We start from the raw sequence: 19,748 nt of genomic DNA, 5'->3' as shown, positions 1-19,748 counted from the left end.
TTAAGGTTACTTCATATAAGTTAAAATTTTGACGTAATGGGGGTTGTATGACTTTCAAATAGAACAATGGGTTATTCACTGAAGCATTTGTCCAACACATTTTAGTGGTTATGAAACATCAAATAACTAAATTTTGATACATGACATGAAATTTTTATACATGTAAAAAAAAAATTATGGATGTCCTAAAGTCTCAACTTTATTAGGCAGTTGAACAGACAACTTGAGTAGTTGAGACCCACAAATTTTCGTAAATTTGAGTAAAAATTTTGTAATTTTCATAAATCACACATTGAGTTTGTGTGATCCATTCAAAGCCTAACCTTGATCAGGTTACCTTGCTAATTTCACTTTGCAGAACTAAAGCCTGTCTTGATAAGACCACCCTTTCATTTCTTTCACCAATCTTCGTGCCCTTCTCTGCACGTGTTCCAGCAGAGCTATCTCCTTCTTAAAATGAGGCCTCCATACCTTTATGCAGCATTCAAGATGCTGCTTAACCATTATGTTATAACACATAAATACATTATCCTGTTACATAAATGTAACAGGATAATCACTTCCTTGTCCCTGCTAACGAAGTTCCTATATATCATAAACAAAACTCCATGGGTTGTCCTGGCAGTCTGTCTGCACTCATCAGGGAACTTCATAATTGACTGCACAATTACTCTCAGATCTTCATTTTGTACGGCCCTGAGTTGGGTAGTTGGTAAGTTAATCTGGAATTACTGCTACCTATATGCAATATCTTGTATTTTTCGATTTGAAACATCAACTGCCACTTCTCGTACCTTCAGCCTACTTTGTTTAGATCTTGTTGTAGCAGCTTATCTGATTACTGTCATTAACCATCCTGCCAACTGTTATCAATATCATTAATAAATACAGAAAACAACAATGGGCCCAGCACTGAAGCCTGGGGGACTCACTAATAACATTAGTCCATAAAGAGCAGTGTCCATTAGTCAACACTTGTCTTCTCCCATTCATTGATACCTTTATCTGTAACAGTAACTTTCCATTAATGCTACACTGCTCCAATTTGTATAGCAGCCCAGTATCAAAAGCTTTCCTGAAATCCAAGTATATATCAGTATTATATTTTGCATTCAGTTCCTTTGTTACTGCATTGTAATATCCAATTGGATTGGTCAGACAAGATTGTTCCTTAACAAAGCCATACTGTGACTGCAGTATAAGTACATTCCTCTGTAGATAATCCTGCATTATTTCTTTAACCAGAGACCCCTTTATTTTTCTCAGAACAGAAATTAAGCTAACAGGTCTGTAATTACTCAACCAGTGGATTCCCCCACCACCCTTTGTTAATTATTGATACATTTGCACATTTCCAGTTCATGGGGACCTCTCCCAACTCCAAAAATGCTGTCATAATTATGGCTAAAGGTTTGCCTTTAGCCATAATTATGATGGTAAAATCACTTTAATTTCTTTTTCAACTCTTTCATTGTTTATTCTATTTGTGTCAAATCTCAATATTCATGGGCATTTGTTGCTTTTGGTGATTTTAAGGTGTTTAATTCTGCTATGAGTAGTTTGTGATCTGAATTGCAGTCAGCTCCAGGGAGTGTTTTTTAGTTATTAATAAGTGTTCTCCACCTTTGGTCAATCAGTATGAAATCTATTTGGTTTCTGTAATTATTTTCTTGGGTGGTCCATGGGTGATGCTCAAAGTGTGTTTTTATAACAGATTTTTTATCTAAGCAGATCTCAATCAATCTTTCACCTCTGGAGTTTCTCTGACCTAGCCCCATTTTTCCAAGCACCTTTCTTATCTGGTCATCATGCTTTGTCTCTCCTATTTTTGTGAAGGCTCTTTGGACAGTTGTAATATCCTCCTTTGGAATGGTGTCTGTTAACATCAGTATTCTGCCATTCATAGGTCTGTATCCTAAAACTATTTTTTAAATTTCTTGTTTACTATAAATGCTACTGTTTCTGCTTGATGACTTAGGTCCAACAAAATGTTGCTTCCATTTTCAGTGAGAAGATGGCATTTTCCTCTCCAATGAGTTTCTGCAAGTCCCAATAAAGAAATTTTATCATCCTCCATTTCTTTCACAATAGTTGGTAATTTTCCTATTTCTAGTAGTCTTCTAACATTCCTTAAGTTTTCTTAATGAAAAATTTTGTGACCTATCAGGGATAGAGCTGAAAAGTGTCAGTCTTGTCTGGTATTGCATATGCTTTTCTGCTCCATGCCCATAGGTACCACTTTGGTTGCTGGGCTGGTGACTGTCTCTAATGGCTTCCATTGTGCAGAGGTTGTCTGGGAGTCATAATATAGTGGTTCCCCCTTGCCTTCTCTAACAGTGTTACAAACATTAGAATCAACTTGATAATTGCCTGTATCTTCATGGAAAGTGCCCTTCTGATCTCATTTTCCACAATTTGGTATTGGTAGCATTGCTGTTCCACTACCAGGGATTTGTCTTGGAGTTAGCTTCTCTTAGATATTTCTATCACGTCTGGCCCTTGGCACACAACCTTTCCAGCTTTGGAGGTCCTGCCTGTAGCTAGGCTACTGCTGGCATAGTTCTCGGGGTTGCTGAGGCACACAATGCCTCACTGCCACGTCAAAGTTGAGGGGTTTGGGTGCCTCATTGTGTACCATTAGTGAGCTATACATGAATATGACCCTTAAATAGCTAGCTTTCACTTTCTTTTTTTTTTTTTTTTTTTTTATTATTAGTTCTAAAAAAAAATTAATGTGAATTTTTGAGCTTAATATTTTGAATCCTGATTTCCATTCTCAACCTTAATTAGGATGCCCTTTTGCTTTTCTTACAGTAAAAATTGTTTGGACTCAATAGTATAATTGCTTATGTTGGCATCTATTTCAGTTGTAAATAATTTTTCTGAAGCTTTGATTTTATAATGGTAACAGATATATGATTTAATGTGTTTTTTTTTTTATAAAATACATGTAAAGAAAGGCAGCTACAACCATTTAAGGAAAGTATTTTCCTTTCAGTTTATTTTCAAGTCGTGATCATGCCTATCTCCAAAGTCTATGCACGACAGATCTTTGACAGTCGTGGTAATCCTACAGTGGAAGTAGACATCACAACAGAGAAAGGTAAATGTTTTATTGAATTTCAGATAAATTTAATAATCATAGTGACTTTGTTAAAGTTATTTGTAATATTTCACGTGGGTTGCATTTTTTTATACTATAATGACATTACAAGCACTGCATACCTGACTAGCGGCGATTTTAAATCATTGCTGATTTTCCAATAGATATAACGATATAAAGGTGGACTTCCCCCCCCCCCCCCAACCTTTATTACTATATGGTTATTATCAATTTGGAAAAATTACACAGATTCACCAAAAACTATTGATTGATCAACAGGTGCCTACATTTATTTTTATACGTGGGTTGCTGAAAAAAAAGTTATCTACATCATTATGTAATGACACAGTTTTTTTTTTTTTTTTTTTTTTCCCCCTATTTATATTTCCTTTGATCTAGTGTAATCAGATTGCACACCTGATGGGGCATAAATTTAAGTTGTGGAAAGACAGTTGTAAAGTGGATCTGAGGAAATTTGCCTGTAGCCAGATGGTTGATTGCTGGCACAAACTTCCCTTGGTCAGTGTGGAAGTTGATAGCTTAAATAAATTCAAGGAAGAACTGGACAAACGTTTGAGATGAATAGATGGGTGAAATGGGTTAGGGGTTTTTTTTTTTTTTGGCTGATGCTGTATATTTTGGCTTGCTTTCTTGTATCATATACCTCTACTAATGCTAATCACCACTTTAAAGGCAAAGAGGAAATACCTTTTGCATTTATTTTTTTTAACAAATAAATTCAGGAAACCTTGCCTACTCAAATTTTGAGATAGAGGAATTTTCGTTGATCTTACGAAGCATCTGTAAATAATCTTTAGTTATGGAGAACAAAGTCATAACACAAAATGAAAGTTCAAGAATACCCCTTAACTAATACATGAAAAAAGAAAAGATGCACATTTAACTCCTACAAAAGTCACAGTTGTGGCATGTTTATTTTTAGCTTAGTGATATTAGTTGTTATATCTCATTTTAACAAAAATGAGGGTGATTACTTTTTAATGTATTTTTATCTGCTAGTCAGTAGATTTTAAGAGCACTAGCAAGCTTAATGGTAGTTATTGTTGAACAGAATTTGCAGTAATATTCTTTATTTCTTTGTGTCTCTATTAGTTGTAAAAAATATTTCCAAAATATTATAAAATGATCTCTTTTTTCAATACATTTTTCCCAGCAGTTTTCTGTTGAGCTTACTTTCTTCCACACTAATCCAATATTGTATGCAACATCTTTCAGTATTAATGTTTACAGAAATTCTAGACCTTGAATTTCTGAGTTCATAACACCAGCAAGTGGCTCACCACCAGTAGGCTTTTGAGGATTTGAATAAGGCCATGATCCAGGGGTTGAATTAGTGCAGTTGTTCCTTAGCAGGAATGCAACTCTAATATTGCCATTGTTCACTGCCCAGCTGGAGGATGAGCTGGGCAACAATCCCAAGTAACAGCCTTTTCAAAAAGTATTTCAGAAAACAAGTGGCATCTCACTGCTAGTACAAATTCACTTCCAGACCACAAAGTAAAATATCACTCATCATCCAAGTGTTTGAGTTATTTTTATAAATCACTGGTAGAGATTTCATGCTGACTTGCTTAAAACATTGAGGACTTTGATTTTTATTGATGCACAATGGCTTTAGCTTGTGATTTCCAGCCTTGTTTGTGCACAGTAATGGTAATTATCTCTTTTAGTTTTTGTGCCTTTTTAATATCCAGTGACTTGTTGAAGAGAGCTTTATAGTACAGTGCTGTTTTGTCACAGTTGGGCAACTCTTCATCTGTGAAATCAATATCTTGAATCATGTTATGTAAAAATTCATAAAAATGCAGCTGCAAAAAAGAAAAGGAAGGTAGGGGAGAGAAATAGGGTTAATGAAAGAGCAAAGCCATAGTGCCAGGGTGTGGAGAATGCACTGTGGATGCACACTGCTTCTCTGTATGGAATCCCACACTAGTCAGGCCAGCTGAAGCCGGTATCAGCAGTTCTCATTCCATATCTCAAAGGAGAGAAGAAGTATGGTCAGCATAGCATCAGGGTAGGCTGATAGGGTGCCCCCACTGCAGTCTAATTTGGGGTGCCAGCTGTTCTAGTTTTCCTTGGGCCTCTGATTTTGATTGTTTTACATTGGGCTTCTAAATTCTTGGTAATACATTGAAGCCTCACTTGAGTCCAGTGTGCTGTTCTTTGCAGATATAATAATGATGTCATAATTTTTCTGTTGAGTAGCCATCAATTGTGGTTTTGGTTACTTGGTATTCTGTTGGGTCCATTTTAGGACCTGTGTGTGTGTATGACGTATTTTGTTTTTGAGACTCGCACTCTTTTTTTTCCTTGGTCTCTAATTTAACTTTTAATACCCCGTTCTTAATATGCAGGTCTGTATTTTCCTTTCTAAGTGCATCCAAATTCTAGTTAGCATTCCTGTTAATGGAAGGGCAGCGATCCTTCCTGTCTGCCCAGCCAGACTTTCTTTGGGTGCATTAGCATTAATAAAGGCATATGATGCAAGAAAGCAAGCTTATATAACATCAGCCAAAAAAAAAAAATCTAATTTCACCCATCAACTCGCTCCAAATTGTTTTTCTAGTTCTGCCTTGAATCTATTTAAGCAATCAACCACACGCTGGCTAAACGCAAACTTCCACACATCTATCCTACAACTGTCTTTCCTCTATTTGAATTTATGCCCTCCCAGGCGATTATTCTGAGCAAGAGGAAGAATCCCATCGGCATTGAACATGCTCAAACCATTCAAGGCTTTATACACCTTAATCAGATCACCTCGTACAGGTACCTAGTCTCCAGAAACTGTAATTTGCAAAAATTAAGCATTTCTTCGTAAGAGCAACCCTTTGTTTCATTCACTAATCTTGTTGCCCTTCTCTGCACTTGCTCCAGCATCTCTACATCCTTCCTAAAATGAGGCCTCCAGACCTGTATACAGTACTCAAGGTGTGGCCTGACCATTGCCTTATACAAGGGATATCACCTCCTTATCCCTGTTAGAAAAATTCCTATATATCATTGACAACACCATGAGCTACTCTTTCAGACAGTCTGCACTGCTCAGAAAACTTCATATCTGCCTGCACAATTACCCCCAGGTCCTTTTCATTCTCTACCACTGTCGGTGTAGTATCACACAATTGATACGTTACTTTAGGGTTACTGTTTCCCATATGCAGTACAGGCGGGCCTCGATTAACGCGATTAATTCGTCCCGCGAGCGCATTGCGCAAAATGGAAACGCGTTAATCGAATATAATAGGAAAAATTATAATTGGTCCTTGACCTTCTGGAATGTCCATAAAGAATTTTAAAAATACCTTTTAAACAACTTTTTAACTGTATATAATGTAAAAGATAACGAAAATAATTATGGAATTAAATGTTTATTGCATAAAACAGCGGTTCTTAAACTGTGCGCCGTGGAATATTTTAAATTTTCAAGGGAAACACAGCGATACTCGACATCTGTCGGACACCGCGCGAACTACTAGCTCGAGGTAGTTCACAGTTTCAGCATTTCTTTTAAGTTGTTTGGACCTAACTACTAAACGAAACTGTTAGATATTTCTTTTGGTCTGGGTGCGCCTTGAAAAAATTACTGAGACATTAAAGGTACCGTGAACTGAGAAACTTTGGGAACCTCTGACATAAAGTACACAATGAAGAAATTACTGTTGCGGAAATATTTGAACAGTGTTGACTTTCTCTTTTCATCAATCAATTTCCGATAGCCGAGAACAATCTTCTCTGGGCCCCGGCGAAATAAATATTGCAGAGAACATCAAACCTTTTGTTTGAGGTTCTATGTGATACGAAAGATTTCATCTAATTCTTTTACCGCTATCTCCTTCGGTAACATTTTCATTTGAATTTTTAAATGCAAGTCTGCATTGACTTTATTAGCTGGAGACAAACAAGTCTTCTTCTGATGGTTGATGGAACACACAGAGGCAGGCAGCAGGCAAACGTTTGTTTATTGACCGTACAAATTGCGGTAAGCTTAACGCGCGATTCAAATCTTTTTCAACTATCGCATAAAAAAAAAATCACGTTAACTGGAAATTTGCATCGTGTAAGGTGAAAAGTGGTATCATTTTTCAAATAGTGTTAACTGAATATCGCATTAATCGAACTCTTGTTATGCGAGGCCTAGTTGTACTTGAAATTTGTCAATGTTAAACTTCAGTTGCTACCTCTTAGCCCATCTGCTCAACTTTTCGAGATCCTGTTGCAGCAGCACACTGTCATTAAAAACCCTGCAAACTTGGATATTAAGCCTGAAAAGGTAACTGAGGGCCCGCCCAGAATTTGAATCCCGGACCTCTTGCACCCAAAGCGAAAATCATACCCCTAGACCAACGAGCCTTAACCGTTGTCAGGCAATTCAAGTTGGGGATTGACCAGGTTAGGGGGGGAACTGCTTTTTTTTTTGCTTGAAGTTGATCAGGTGTCATTTTCTACATCTGTTTGTGTGAGATTAACTGCAGGTTGCAGATGCTGAGTTTCAGATTCTGGTCATATGTCCTATATCATAATTTTCTTTGTTGTTTTTGCCCTTTTAAGATTTTGATTTACTGGCCATCTTGGATGTAAATCGTTGTTTAATTTACCTAACTCTATCAAAAGTTCGTGCACAAAATATCCCCCCCCCTCCCCCATGGATTTGTGATTCTAAATCCTCTATACTGACTTCATGTGGGGCAAGAGGAATGGATTACCGACTGATTCAGTGTCATATTTATCGCTATAAAATATCACAGAATGTGAACTGAAACAGTACTGACTGCTTATTACAACTAGTTTTCTTCTTAACTAAATCAACTTTAATGCTAAAATCAGCTCCTAAGGAAATGTGGGAATGAAAAGAATGCCCTTTTATAAAGTGGAGAACCCCTAAGTAGCAACAATAATGGCCAAGAATGATAGCCTCATTGTCGCCACATAATGTTTAGAAGGTTCAGATCTCGGTTGGAAATGAATAAAGAAGTAGCTGCACCTACGTCTTTTTGCCTACCTTCCTGCATGTCCTAGATCCATGTTATCAATTTTTTTTTTTTTTTTCCTTTGAATACAGCAACCTTCCTTTTGTTCACTGTAGAAATTGCATGCCGCTGTTTACATCATGTGCATATTCTCATTCTACTGCATCGTAGCACCCACTGAATTCTAGACAGTCTGGGTCCAGAGTCCAACAAAAAATTGTGAACAAGAAGAAAAGTTCCAACTTCAGGGGTTAGTCTTAAAATAAAAACTCAGTTCTGCAGGGGGGGGGGGCACAGAATCGTCACGAGCAGTACCACATATGTTATAGATTCAAATCTATAACATATGTTGCATTAAAATTGCTATTTCTACGCTTATTGCAACCTGTTTTGCTCTTATCTATAATGATTTCATACTTACCATTTGTTTCTAGTGAGATGTGCACATGTGTGGAAAATCCATCAATAAAGCAAATAACTCCTGTGCAGTAGCAACGGTGATCGCATATATACTTGTCATTACTAGCCCTCAGAAATTGTGGCCTGATTTCACCAGAAATATCAAGAATAACAGCAAAATCAATTTAATATGTAAGAGCTTATTTTCCTGCCTTTAATAATGTTAAGCAATCCCTAATTCATCATATTAAACAAGAAAGTAGACTAAGAACATTCATCTTGATGTCTTCAGTACTTACCATATACTTGTCGTGTAGGTTGACCCACCATTTGCATCAAGTTCCCTTTGTTTTTCTGTAGAATAGCCTAGTCGCCATTTACAATCAGGCAAAGCTCTTGCACACATCTACTCATCAGCATTCACATGCAATCTCTCAATATGGCAAGTACATTTCATTTTTAAAAAATGAACAAATACACATTATTTAATTAGAACAGAAGCCTTTAAATTTTATATTTAAAAGATCAAATAAAATACTAATACATATCAAGTTGAACTCAATAAACCTCACTTGATTACAGGAATAAGACAAGAGTATTCATCTCACTTAACTGAATTACCATCCCTACCATTAGGAGGCAGATGAGCTACTATCTAGCTGCGTAAAATAGACCTACTCTGAAAATGTTAACAATAAATGTATTAAAATAAGTGAACAGTGTTTTATCAGCAAACATGATCCAAAGAGTCGATCCAAAATTCCAAATACTCTTTCTAGCTCAAATCCTAAGATCAATAGAATTTATACAATATAACATTAAATTCTGTGAGGTTTCCATTTGTCCACAAGAATGTAACCCATTTGGTGCCAAGTCTAATTGAAATAACTTAGAAGCTAAACAGTGTTCAGTTAACAAAAATGTTATTATATCAATTCCAGGTAAAAACTTAAGTTTGCATACCTTTTTCAGTATTTGGCCATTTCTCTTGACATAAAGAACTTAGAATAATTAAAATCCTTTTCTTTCCTTGCTTAAAATCTGCCCTCTCATACAAATTCTCATCCACAGGGCAAGAAGTTATTCTGGAGAGAGAGTCACGCGAATGTTATTCTTAGTAAAGAACATTAATCCCGGCAAGCAAAACCAAATAGTCAACAGGATGTCTCCCAACAATGCCTGTAGAGCCTCAGTTCGAGACTATTTGACATGCCCGGGTAGTACTTAAAAGAACAAAGTGCCGTGCTTGTGCTAAATACTTTTTAATAACCACGTTAGAAACTCTTATGTGTCCATACCCCAGAGACGTAGTTGACTATGGGAATAAACAGACAATCATAGGTATGGCAAGTTCATGTTATTGCGTAACTGCCTTGTGCCACCTATTCTAAATCCTATGTGGACAAAATCAAAACATTAAACTACAATTTTCCAGACAAATTAATCAATTAAACCAGCAGTTCTTAAACTGTGGGTTCCAAAAAACATTGCTCAATGTGAGTAAATTAAATATTTATTATAGAACTATTGAAGTTATTATACACTACAACCTTTCATTCTATATTTGTTTAGTTTATTACAGAAATAAACTTCTTCAAGCATGATTACATGAGCACAATTTCAATTATTCGTATAATTAACTAAGTTAACCTAATGACCTCCATTGGTTATAAAGAGCAGTGTGCAAAGACTGTACTATAATATGAGAAACTCTACCTCCAAAATCTGGGATTGCTTTCTGGGATTGCTTAGGACCACAGAATATTAAATATTTAATGATGCATTTTAAAATGATATCGAAAAATTTGCAGATATAGCAACAAATACCTATTGTTTTTAAATTGGAGTGATATTAAAAAATTACTTAAACTAGATATGAGAGCTTGAAGGACAGGGTGGATGCCCTCGAAGGAAATGAATTGAGGGGCTCATCAAGCTCTCAGCCGCCCACATCAACGCCAGAGCTTGCACTTGGTCATCAGGCAACACAGAGGCAGCCCCCTAGGCAGAATGCGCTGGTCCCATTGTAAAAAGGATAGGTGGAATAGAACCAGGGTATGTCTGCCAGGGGCAAAGGTTGATGACGTTGTAGAGCGGATATCATCTTTTAAGGGCACAAAAGGTGATATAGTTGTACAGTTGGCACTAATGATATTAAGAGTAGGAGACCGGCAGAATTACCTAGCAAGTACAGGTCACTGTTGAAAAAAAGCCGTGAATTAGGGTTGAATTTGAAAGTGTCTGCAATTCTGCCCACACACGATAGGAGGGAGTATATGATGAGAGCCTTGTCGATCAATTCAGCCCTGGAGGGATTGTACAAGGCTCAAGGGGTAGAATTTTTTTCAGCCTGGACTGTACTTGTTAACAGGAGAGATTGCTTCTACAGGGATGGGATACACTTAAATAGAAAGGGTGCAAGAATTTTTGCTGATGCTGTCGAGGCAGAGTTAGGTGGGTCGGAAAACTGCTAGTTGGGGGGGATACAAGAACTAATAGATTAATAGTAGCCACTGGCAGAGGTGGAAGTGATTCTTGCACTGCTTCTATTGAAATGAGCAGAAGCCTGAAAAACAAGATGCAGGATATTTCAGAGACTGCTGGGAGTCATTGCGGTACAAGTAAACACATGGGTTGTGTTAGGGTAGCCAAGAATAGAAACAGGTGCATGTATACCTGCGTGTACACCAATGCTAGGAGTTTGGTAAATAAATTTTATGAATTTGAGGTATTGCTCAAAACATCAAAGGCAGATATTGTTGGGATATCAGAGACGTGGTGTCACACAGATATAAGGAATGCGGAACTGGAATTTGGGGAATACAATGTGTATAGAAAGGATAGACAGGACAGGAGGGGAGGAGGGGTTATGCTATTAGTTAAGAAACACAAAAGTCCAAGGAAGTGAAGCCAGTCGACATCAATGAACAGGGCAGTGTCGAGTCAGTTTGGTGTGACATAAGCATAGGGAAATCAAAATTGAGAGTAGGAGTGTGCTATAGGCCTAATGACTCTCATGAGTATAATAAGATATTGTACAGGGAAATAGTGGGCCAGTAAACCAGAGAGTCTTATAATGGGAGATTTTAATTTCCCAGATATTGACTGGAATTTGTGGGTTGGTCACTCGCACACTAGCAAGGCTTTTGTGGATTTATTGGATGATTGTTTTCTACATCAGCATGTTCGTGAGGCAACAAGAGGGAGCAATACTCTTGATCTGATTATCAGTAGTGATTCTTCATGCATTAAGAATCTGCAGATAAATGAACCACTAGGTGGCAGTGATCACAGTGTGTTGAAGTGGGATTTACTCAAGGAGGTAACTACCATCAGAGGTAAAGGGAAGGGTTTTTGTTTTCGTAAAGGCGACTATGATGGTCTGAGACAGTATTTAAATTCTATACAGTGGGACCAACTGATGATGTTACCAACAGCAAACTCAAAATGGGAAGCATTCAAGGAACTAATCTTGGAGGCTACCAGGCTTTACATACCAACTAAGAAATATTGTTCAAGGTTTAGGCCTAAATGGTTGTCAGATGAACTAATGAGACATGTGGCAGAGAAGAAAAATGCATGGGATACATACAAATTAATGGGTGACATGGAAGCCTATGATAGATATAAGTTGGTCTGTAACCAAGTCACAAAGGAGATTAGGCAGGCAAAGGCAGACTACGAAAAATCCTTGGCAAAGGATGCAAAGAAAAACAGAAAAGAGTTGTTTACCTATTCAAACTCAAGAAGGAAAGGGATGAATCAGATTAGTCCACTGGATATTGATGGTTCAATAGTTGAGGATCCTGCTCAGGTGGCTAACAATCTAAACGAGTATTTTGCATCTACATTCACGCATGAGGAGTTATTCAGGAAGGAGAATGATGTAGGTAAAGTAAACATTGGCAGTGAGCTGGATGATTTTGTAATAACTGAGAGGAAAGTGGAGGAGAGATTGTTGAGGATAAACATAAAAAAGGCACCTGGGGTGGATGGGATCTATCCAGTTATATTAAAGGAGGCAGCAAAGGAAGTAAGCAAACCCCTAGCCATAATTATGAGAGCTTCTTTGGACTCGGGGGAGGTACCCATAGACTGGAGATGTGCAAATGTAACCCCAATTCACAAAGAAGGATCAAAGGCTGACACAAGTAATTATAGACCTGTTAGTTTAACTTCTGTTCCAGGTAAATTAATGGAGGCACTGTTTAAAGAAGCACTGCAGGATCATCTAGACAAGAATTCAGTTATAGCTCAGACGCAGCATGGTTTTGTTAAGGGCAGGTCTTGCCTGACCAGTTTGATTGGATACTATGATGTAGTCAGAAAAGAACTAGATGCAGGGAATAACTTTGATATTATATATTTGGATCTTAGAAAGGCTTTTGATACTGTTGCACATGGAAGACTGCTGCACAAATTGGAGCAGTGTGGCATTGGAGGCAAATTGCTGCTATGGATAAGGGGATGGTTGAGTGGCAGAAGATAGAGAGTGGTAATCAATGGACACTGCTCAACGTGGACTAATGTTATTAGTCGAGTTCCTCAGGGTTCAGTGTTGGGTCCGTTGTTGTTTTCGATGTTTATGAATGATATTGATGATGGGATATCAAGTTTAATGTCCAAGTTTGCAGATGATACAAAGGTTGGCAGGGTTATTAAAGACACCACTGACGCTATGCTGCTGCAACAGGATCTAGAAAGGTTGAACAGATGGGCTGAGAGGTGGGAAATGAAGTTTAACATTGACAAATGTAAAGTACTACATATGGGAAACAGTAACCCAAGCAATGTATCAACTCTGCGGTACTACACTGACAGTGGTGGAGAATGAAAAGGACCTGGGGGTAATTGTGCAGGCAGATATGAAGTTCTCTGAGCAGTGCAGACGAGCTGCAAGAGTAGCTCATGGTGTCTTGTCAATGATATACAGGAATTTTTCTAGCAGGGATAAGTAGATGATTATTCCCTTGTATAAGGCAATGGTTAGGCCACATCTTGAGTACTGTATACAGGTCTGGAGGCCTCATTTCAAGAAGGATGTAGAGCTGCTGGAACGGGTACAGAGAAGGGCAACAAGATTAGTGAATGGAACAAAGGGTTGCTCTTACGAAGAAAGGCTTAAGTTTTGCAAATTACAGAGTCTGGAGACTAGGCACCGGTGAGGTGATCTGATAGAGGTGTATAAGGCTTTGAATGGTTTGAGCATGCTCAATGCCAATGGGATTCTTCATCTTGCTCAGAATAATCAGCTCAGAGGGCATAAATTCAAATTGAGGAAGGACGGATGTCGGATAGATGTGCGGAAATTTGCCTTTGGCCAGCGGGTTGTTGGTTGGTGGAACCGACTTCCATCACTTGTTGTTGAAGTTGACAGCCTAAACAAATTTAAGGCTCAACTGGACAGGTATTTCGAGCGAACGGAGGGGTGAAATGGTAGTGGTGTGTTTTTTTTTTTGGCTGATGCTGAATAAGCTTGCTTTCTTGCATCATATGCCTCTACTAATGCTAATGCTAGATTTTAGTAATTATTTATCTCGTTAATTTCCAGCAGTTTATAGTTAACGAGGAGTAATGCAATCAGCTGATAAAACTGCATTGTAAAATTTAAAACTTTAAAATAAATAGTTGACGAAAAAGAATTTAATTATTAATAAATAAATTAATTTCTTTCTTTAATTTTTCTAGCTTTTCGTCCCATCTACACATGTTGTTGATTTTGTTCTTCAGTCCGTAGCAAGCTGGCTTGAGTGATCTTCAGGTGAAGATAAACCAAGTGATTCATGTTTATAGATCAGTCTAAACACAATTGCTCAAAACACTTAACTAAAATAGGCAAACATGCAATAAATCAAGGATAACTTGTTTGTAGACCTCTCTTAAAGTCCCTTAAGGATTACCTTCTCCCTTAAAGATTACCTTCCAAACTGAAGGAAAAACTCCCTCAACTAAACACTTATGTGTCCAACATCATCTCACAACATCCAGAGTGAAAGTGCTTTTTCAATGTGGTCTCCAGCATCTCAATACTTAGAACACTTTCATCTTTAACCAAGCCAACTGTAATTTTTTAATTCATCTTGGGTAAAAGAAGTCTAGTTATTCTGAATAAAAATTCACTTTTTCAGCCACAACTGATTCTGAGCTATAGAATTAGACTCAAAGTTATCTTAGATTCTTCTGATTGAGATAAAATAAGGGTATCTGACCTGCTCTCATCCTTCACTGATTATGTTATGTTCTCTGAGTTGATCCTTTTGGTTATCAATTTATAAATCGATCCATTGGATCCACATTACCCTGCTGCTGAACAAATGACCTCCAAACCAAGTCCTTATAAAACCTATGTATTTAAAAAAAATCTACACGATTGTTCATACTGTCTTTTAAAGACAACACTTTAAATCTTTTCCTAGTTCTTTGCACCATATTCCTTAGATTTGTTAATTCCAAAATCTACCATGGTACCTTCTTCTATATATTCTTCTCTTTGTAATTCACACATCCATAATTCATAATCTCTACCACTTTTTTCACCAGCTGAGCTGCAGACAGTTCACTATAATCACCAGTAACAGTTATAACATTTAACACAATTATTAAAGTCATCCCAATTCATAGATGAAGAAGTCTCCAGCAATTTTCTTGTTAAACCTGTTACTATTAATTATAAGTTATGCATCTGTGGTCTCTTGTAACCAAAACATAATGGACGGTCCACTTCTCAATTTTCCCTAAAGCTGAACTGAAACGAAACTGCAGTTATATCAATATAAGAGACTCACCAGTACTGATGAATAAGGAGGTAACTGGCAAGGATCATTCAATATCCTCCATCCTGAGGACAGATTCTTCAATAATATAACCTCTGTCATCAGAGGTTATATTATTGAACCCACCACCCCAAAAAGCAGCCAACATTTGAATCCATTGCTACAAACATGCCTATTTCTCAGAGCCCTCTCTACCTTCTCTAAATAATCCAAATAAGGTTACCTTCTCCAAATAATCCATATATATATATATAAAAATCATTGAATTTAAAATAAAAGGACACCAGGTATACTGCTCCAGATTGGGTTAACACACACACACACACACACACACACACACACACACACACACACACACACACACACACACACACACACACCATATTGATAACTCAGATGTTACAACAAAGACTTATTCCTTACTACTAGTAAAAGACTCCTCATTCACATGGATAATACAATAATCCCTAGGATATCCTTTCTTTTCCTAAAAAGAAAGTGCTCTTGAATTGAAATGTCTAAAATGATCTGCTTTCAACTACTTGAGTAAATTGTGGAGGAACATTTTATGCATGTTGAGTGTTAACTTGTAATAACTTTATCTATGCATGTAATTTTCACTACTCATCGGTTCGCTTTTTTATGGACTTCTGTAGACTTTAAATATTCTGCATTGCCTGTCAACTGCAGAATACTCTGCTGGCTGTCTTTTCCTCCAACAATTCATATAATGTGCAGCTTCATTGTTTAATGGGCAAGAGGGAAAGATTCCATCTCTTGCCAGATGGGCATTAATTCATCGTATATCCTTTTCTCTACCGCAGTTTGCATCTAGCCGCCTGCCACCCCACCAACTAGGCATGACCAAACACCCAACACTTCTGCAGGAATATCCGACCTCATACAGTACACTAAACCAGACAGATCACTAAAAGTTCCCCTAGCAGCTTACCAGATAGAACTTGCACTGCATCCATATACTCTGTGGAAAGCATGAGTTACACCTAGCAGAGCAAACCTTTGTGCTGATAATGAATTTTTCTTAAAAACAGCGTAAGAGCATTGCTGAACCAAGCTGCAGAAGCATAGGTTAGATAGGGACAAATACTGTTTCATACAATAAATTAAGAGAATGGCCTTTAATGCCCCATTTAACATGGAAGACTCTTCATAACTTAGCATATAAAAGCTTAATCTTTTATTTCAAAAATTTTGCATGTTCAATTAGATACATTTGCTCTGCCAGATACAACCCAAAGTACCTGACACACCTCGCATACCTGAGGGAGATATCCCCACACCTAGCGACAGGTGGTTTCGTCAAACTCAATATTCCCTTTAACACTATAATAATAGTTTTCAGCGAGGATATTTCCAATTTGTGGATAGTACACTACTCCATTAAGTGTCCCATTATATTAGAACCTTTCTCTTCAATTTCTTTTCTGGATTGACTAGAAATGATCAACACAAGATCAGCATAAGCCACAGCATCAGTGTCCTTCATACTGTTCAAGAAATTCATCTAAAATCATGATCTGTATAAAGGGTTAGAGTACTGATGCCTATGGGCATCTGCATTGCACAACAAAGACTTCTTCCGTCAAGCTGGACTGCACAGAACACTCTGTCTAGAGAAATAACTCTAAGATTTTAATGAGTTACCGGGACAAAGAGGCTCTAGCCCTGCGCAGAATACTATCCTACCTCAGGGCAATGAATGCTCCCGTAAAGTCCACAAATAATCCCTCTTTCTCTGATACAATATCAAAGACTATCTTAATGGCATCTTCTGTTGATTTACCTTTTTTGAAGCTATATTGCTTTTCAGATATATTAAGATTTTCGTATGTGTTCTGTGCCCTCAACAGAATAAGTCTAACACTTTTCCTAAGATAGGAAGCAGTGCAATAGAATGGTAAGAAGTCTGCTCCCTCAAGGCCTGGAATTTTTAGGATTATTCTCCAGACTGCTCTTTTCCAAACCTCAAGAAAAATTCCTTCTGCTAAACACTGATTGTGCGGATCGAGCAACTCCAGAATTTCTTGAGTGGAAGAGTTTGATAACACTAGTCTCCAAGAAGTCAATACCTAGAGCCCTACCATCTTTAATCTTATCAACGGCCCAACTAAGCTCATCCTGAGAGAAAAGCTGCTCAGCTGCATCAGAGGAATACTCCTTATTTTCAATCATGATACTTCTCTGTATCTTAGAATTAATTTTGTTCCTGATTATCTTTCTTAAATAACTCATAAAATTTGCCTAACAGATTAATCCCAAGTGAGGGTATCAAACTGGCATTCGTCCTGAACACTGAAAACCACTCTGTCAAATCTCGCTTTATCCGTGACTGTCTTGTATATGAAGCTCCAGGGTGGGAATTTCCGCTTTGGCTAACAAAAACTTGCCTTCATAAATTTTTAAAATATGCAATCTTGATGTATTCCCTCTTCAAAACAATATATTGTTCTTTTGGCCATCTTCCTAGTAAACTAAAAGAGGTTTTACTTTAAAATCCCCACAGTGTTACCACCCAATAATAAAGTCAACTGATCCTTTGCTGCTTTGAAGCATGGCATGTTTTTTTTCTTCTTTCAATATGAAACTTCTTTTAGGCATTAGTTTCCAAAAAAATCCTGTTTCATCTATGTTAAAAACTTGTTGAGAAGTTTAACACCACTCTTCAATAATTTTCAGTTCTTTTTTTGGAAGTTTTGGCTCCTTGATCTGCACTTGTGGCTTCTACCTGGATTTTAATCTATCTTACCAGCCCTTACTAGCTTTAAATGGTTTCACTTTTTTTTTAGGTGTGCTTTTTTCAGATCATCATATACACTAATCGCTTTTCTTTAATAATATTTAACTAAACAGAATTGTGCGTTAGATATTATCTTCAATAAAATTATTTAGAAGTCTCTCCATTTCAATTATAATAGCCAGCCTAGTTGCTTGCAGTGGAACAGCTGTCTTTCCTGCTGCTAAAATTCTTTATTTTTTTATAATTGTTCTTACAGTTAAACCCTTGCATCCAGGCATTGTTCCTTTTTAATTCTTATCTGCCGTTATTAATCTTTGAAAATGTAACTGCGTTGCATTAATTATACAACCTTCGAGTAAACTGTCCACTACAGACAATGTCTAACACTGTACCGAGTGATGACTAGACTTCGGATAAATGCACATTATGCAAATATTACAAGCAATATACTTCAACATTTTTTAAAATGTTGATCTCGGGAACTACGTAGTCACCATAGTGCAATTAAATTAGCATGGGAGAAAATTTCTGAAGTCGGCGTGGTTTTAATGCTGTTTTGCCATTCATTTTCAATCTGTATGCTGGTAAAATAGCATTATAGTGAGTTGTTGACAGCATTAGAGTGAGATATGGGTTAAGAACAGCGTTATGGCGAATCAGCATAGAGCGAACCATATAACGAGGGCCTACTGTAGTTCTTATTATTTTCATTTTTACGTCTTTTAACATGCATGGTCTCCATTAAATCCTTTGTAATATTACTATTTCTGTGATTTTCATTTTTACTGACAAAAGCTATTGTCTTTGCAGTGGCTTTATCCTTCTCCTGTGTTTTTGTGGGCAACAATGTTACTTTTTCTCTCTCGTCCAATCTGGCAAAGGGAACGTGATTTTCTATCTGCAGTTCTGTCATTACAGATTCTAGTTCATCCCACAAATCAAGAATTTGCACTGTCACAACTCCATGTATACTGTAGTCACTATGAAGCAGCAGTTGTCTTAGCTTCAGCCTTAAGCTTCTGGATCCCCCAAAAGATCTAAAAAGGATTGTTCACATGAACTATCTAAATCCTGCCTATTTCTTTTTGCTGGAGATTTGGGATTGAATTCCTATGTCCTTTCCTGTGCATGAATTTGAGTCCTTAGACCAGAATACCTTTCGACTGTCTCAGTATCCATCTCTTCTAGCGAGACAGTACACTCCATTATCTCAAGCTTTTTGGTCTTATCACTTTTAGCATTCTTGGTCCTTTTCTTTTTAGTTGCTGAAACTCCTAAATCTGTTGCTCCTATAACTTGAGCAGCTGCACTTTGACTCAAAGCAGTAACTAGTGCCATTTCCTGTGCAGTCATCAAAATATCTCAATTTCTTCCTCAGAGAGCTGATGCTGTGTCCTGTAAATTTTGATCTGACTCAGTGATGTTCCAGAACATCCAGAGCTCTCTTCCAGAACTTACTGACTCAGAATGGCTTCAGTAAATTCTGGAAGAGACTAGTAAAGTTCCTTCTCAACATCAAAGCCATTGTTAGTATGTAAATAATAAAACAAGAATTTTTTCACAAAACATTGCACCTTGAAACAAAATTACATGTAAAATTAACCCCATATAGCGAAGTGTTAATCTCTCTTTCTATAACTAATTTTTAAAAAAATTAGTAAAAGCATTTTTGAAGATTTTCAAGCATTGACTGCTAAACAGCTGCTCAAATATACGGCCTCATC

General features: G+C 37.2%; 1 protein-coding gene across 1 annotated transcript in view; it reads left to right on the top strand.

The window, feature by feature from the left end:
* Nucleotides 1-19,748, top strand: part of Eno (alpha-enolase) — a 115,145-nt gene that overhangs the window by 20,276 nt on the left and 75,121 nt on the right. The window contains exon 2 of the mRNA XM_090383451.1: nt 2,999-3,103. Coding sequence (XP_090239577.1) covers nt 3,019-3,103 — 85 coding nt within the window. The 5' untranslated portion in view covers nt 2,999-3,018. The remainder of the gene's footprint in view (nt 1-2,998; nt 3,104-19,748) is intronic.

This window comes from Mastigoproctus giganteus, chromosome 10 (genome assembly GCF_048544385.1).
Source record: "Mastigoproctus giganteus isolate SK-2022 chromosome 10, ASM4854438v1, whole genome shotgun sequence".
Classification (NCBI taxonomy): Eukaryota; Metazoa; Arthropoda; class Arachnida; order Uropygi; family Thelyphonidae; genus Mastigoproctus; species Mastigoproctus giganteus.
This window is presented reverse-complemented; position numbering and strand designations above follow the sequence as displayed.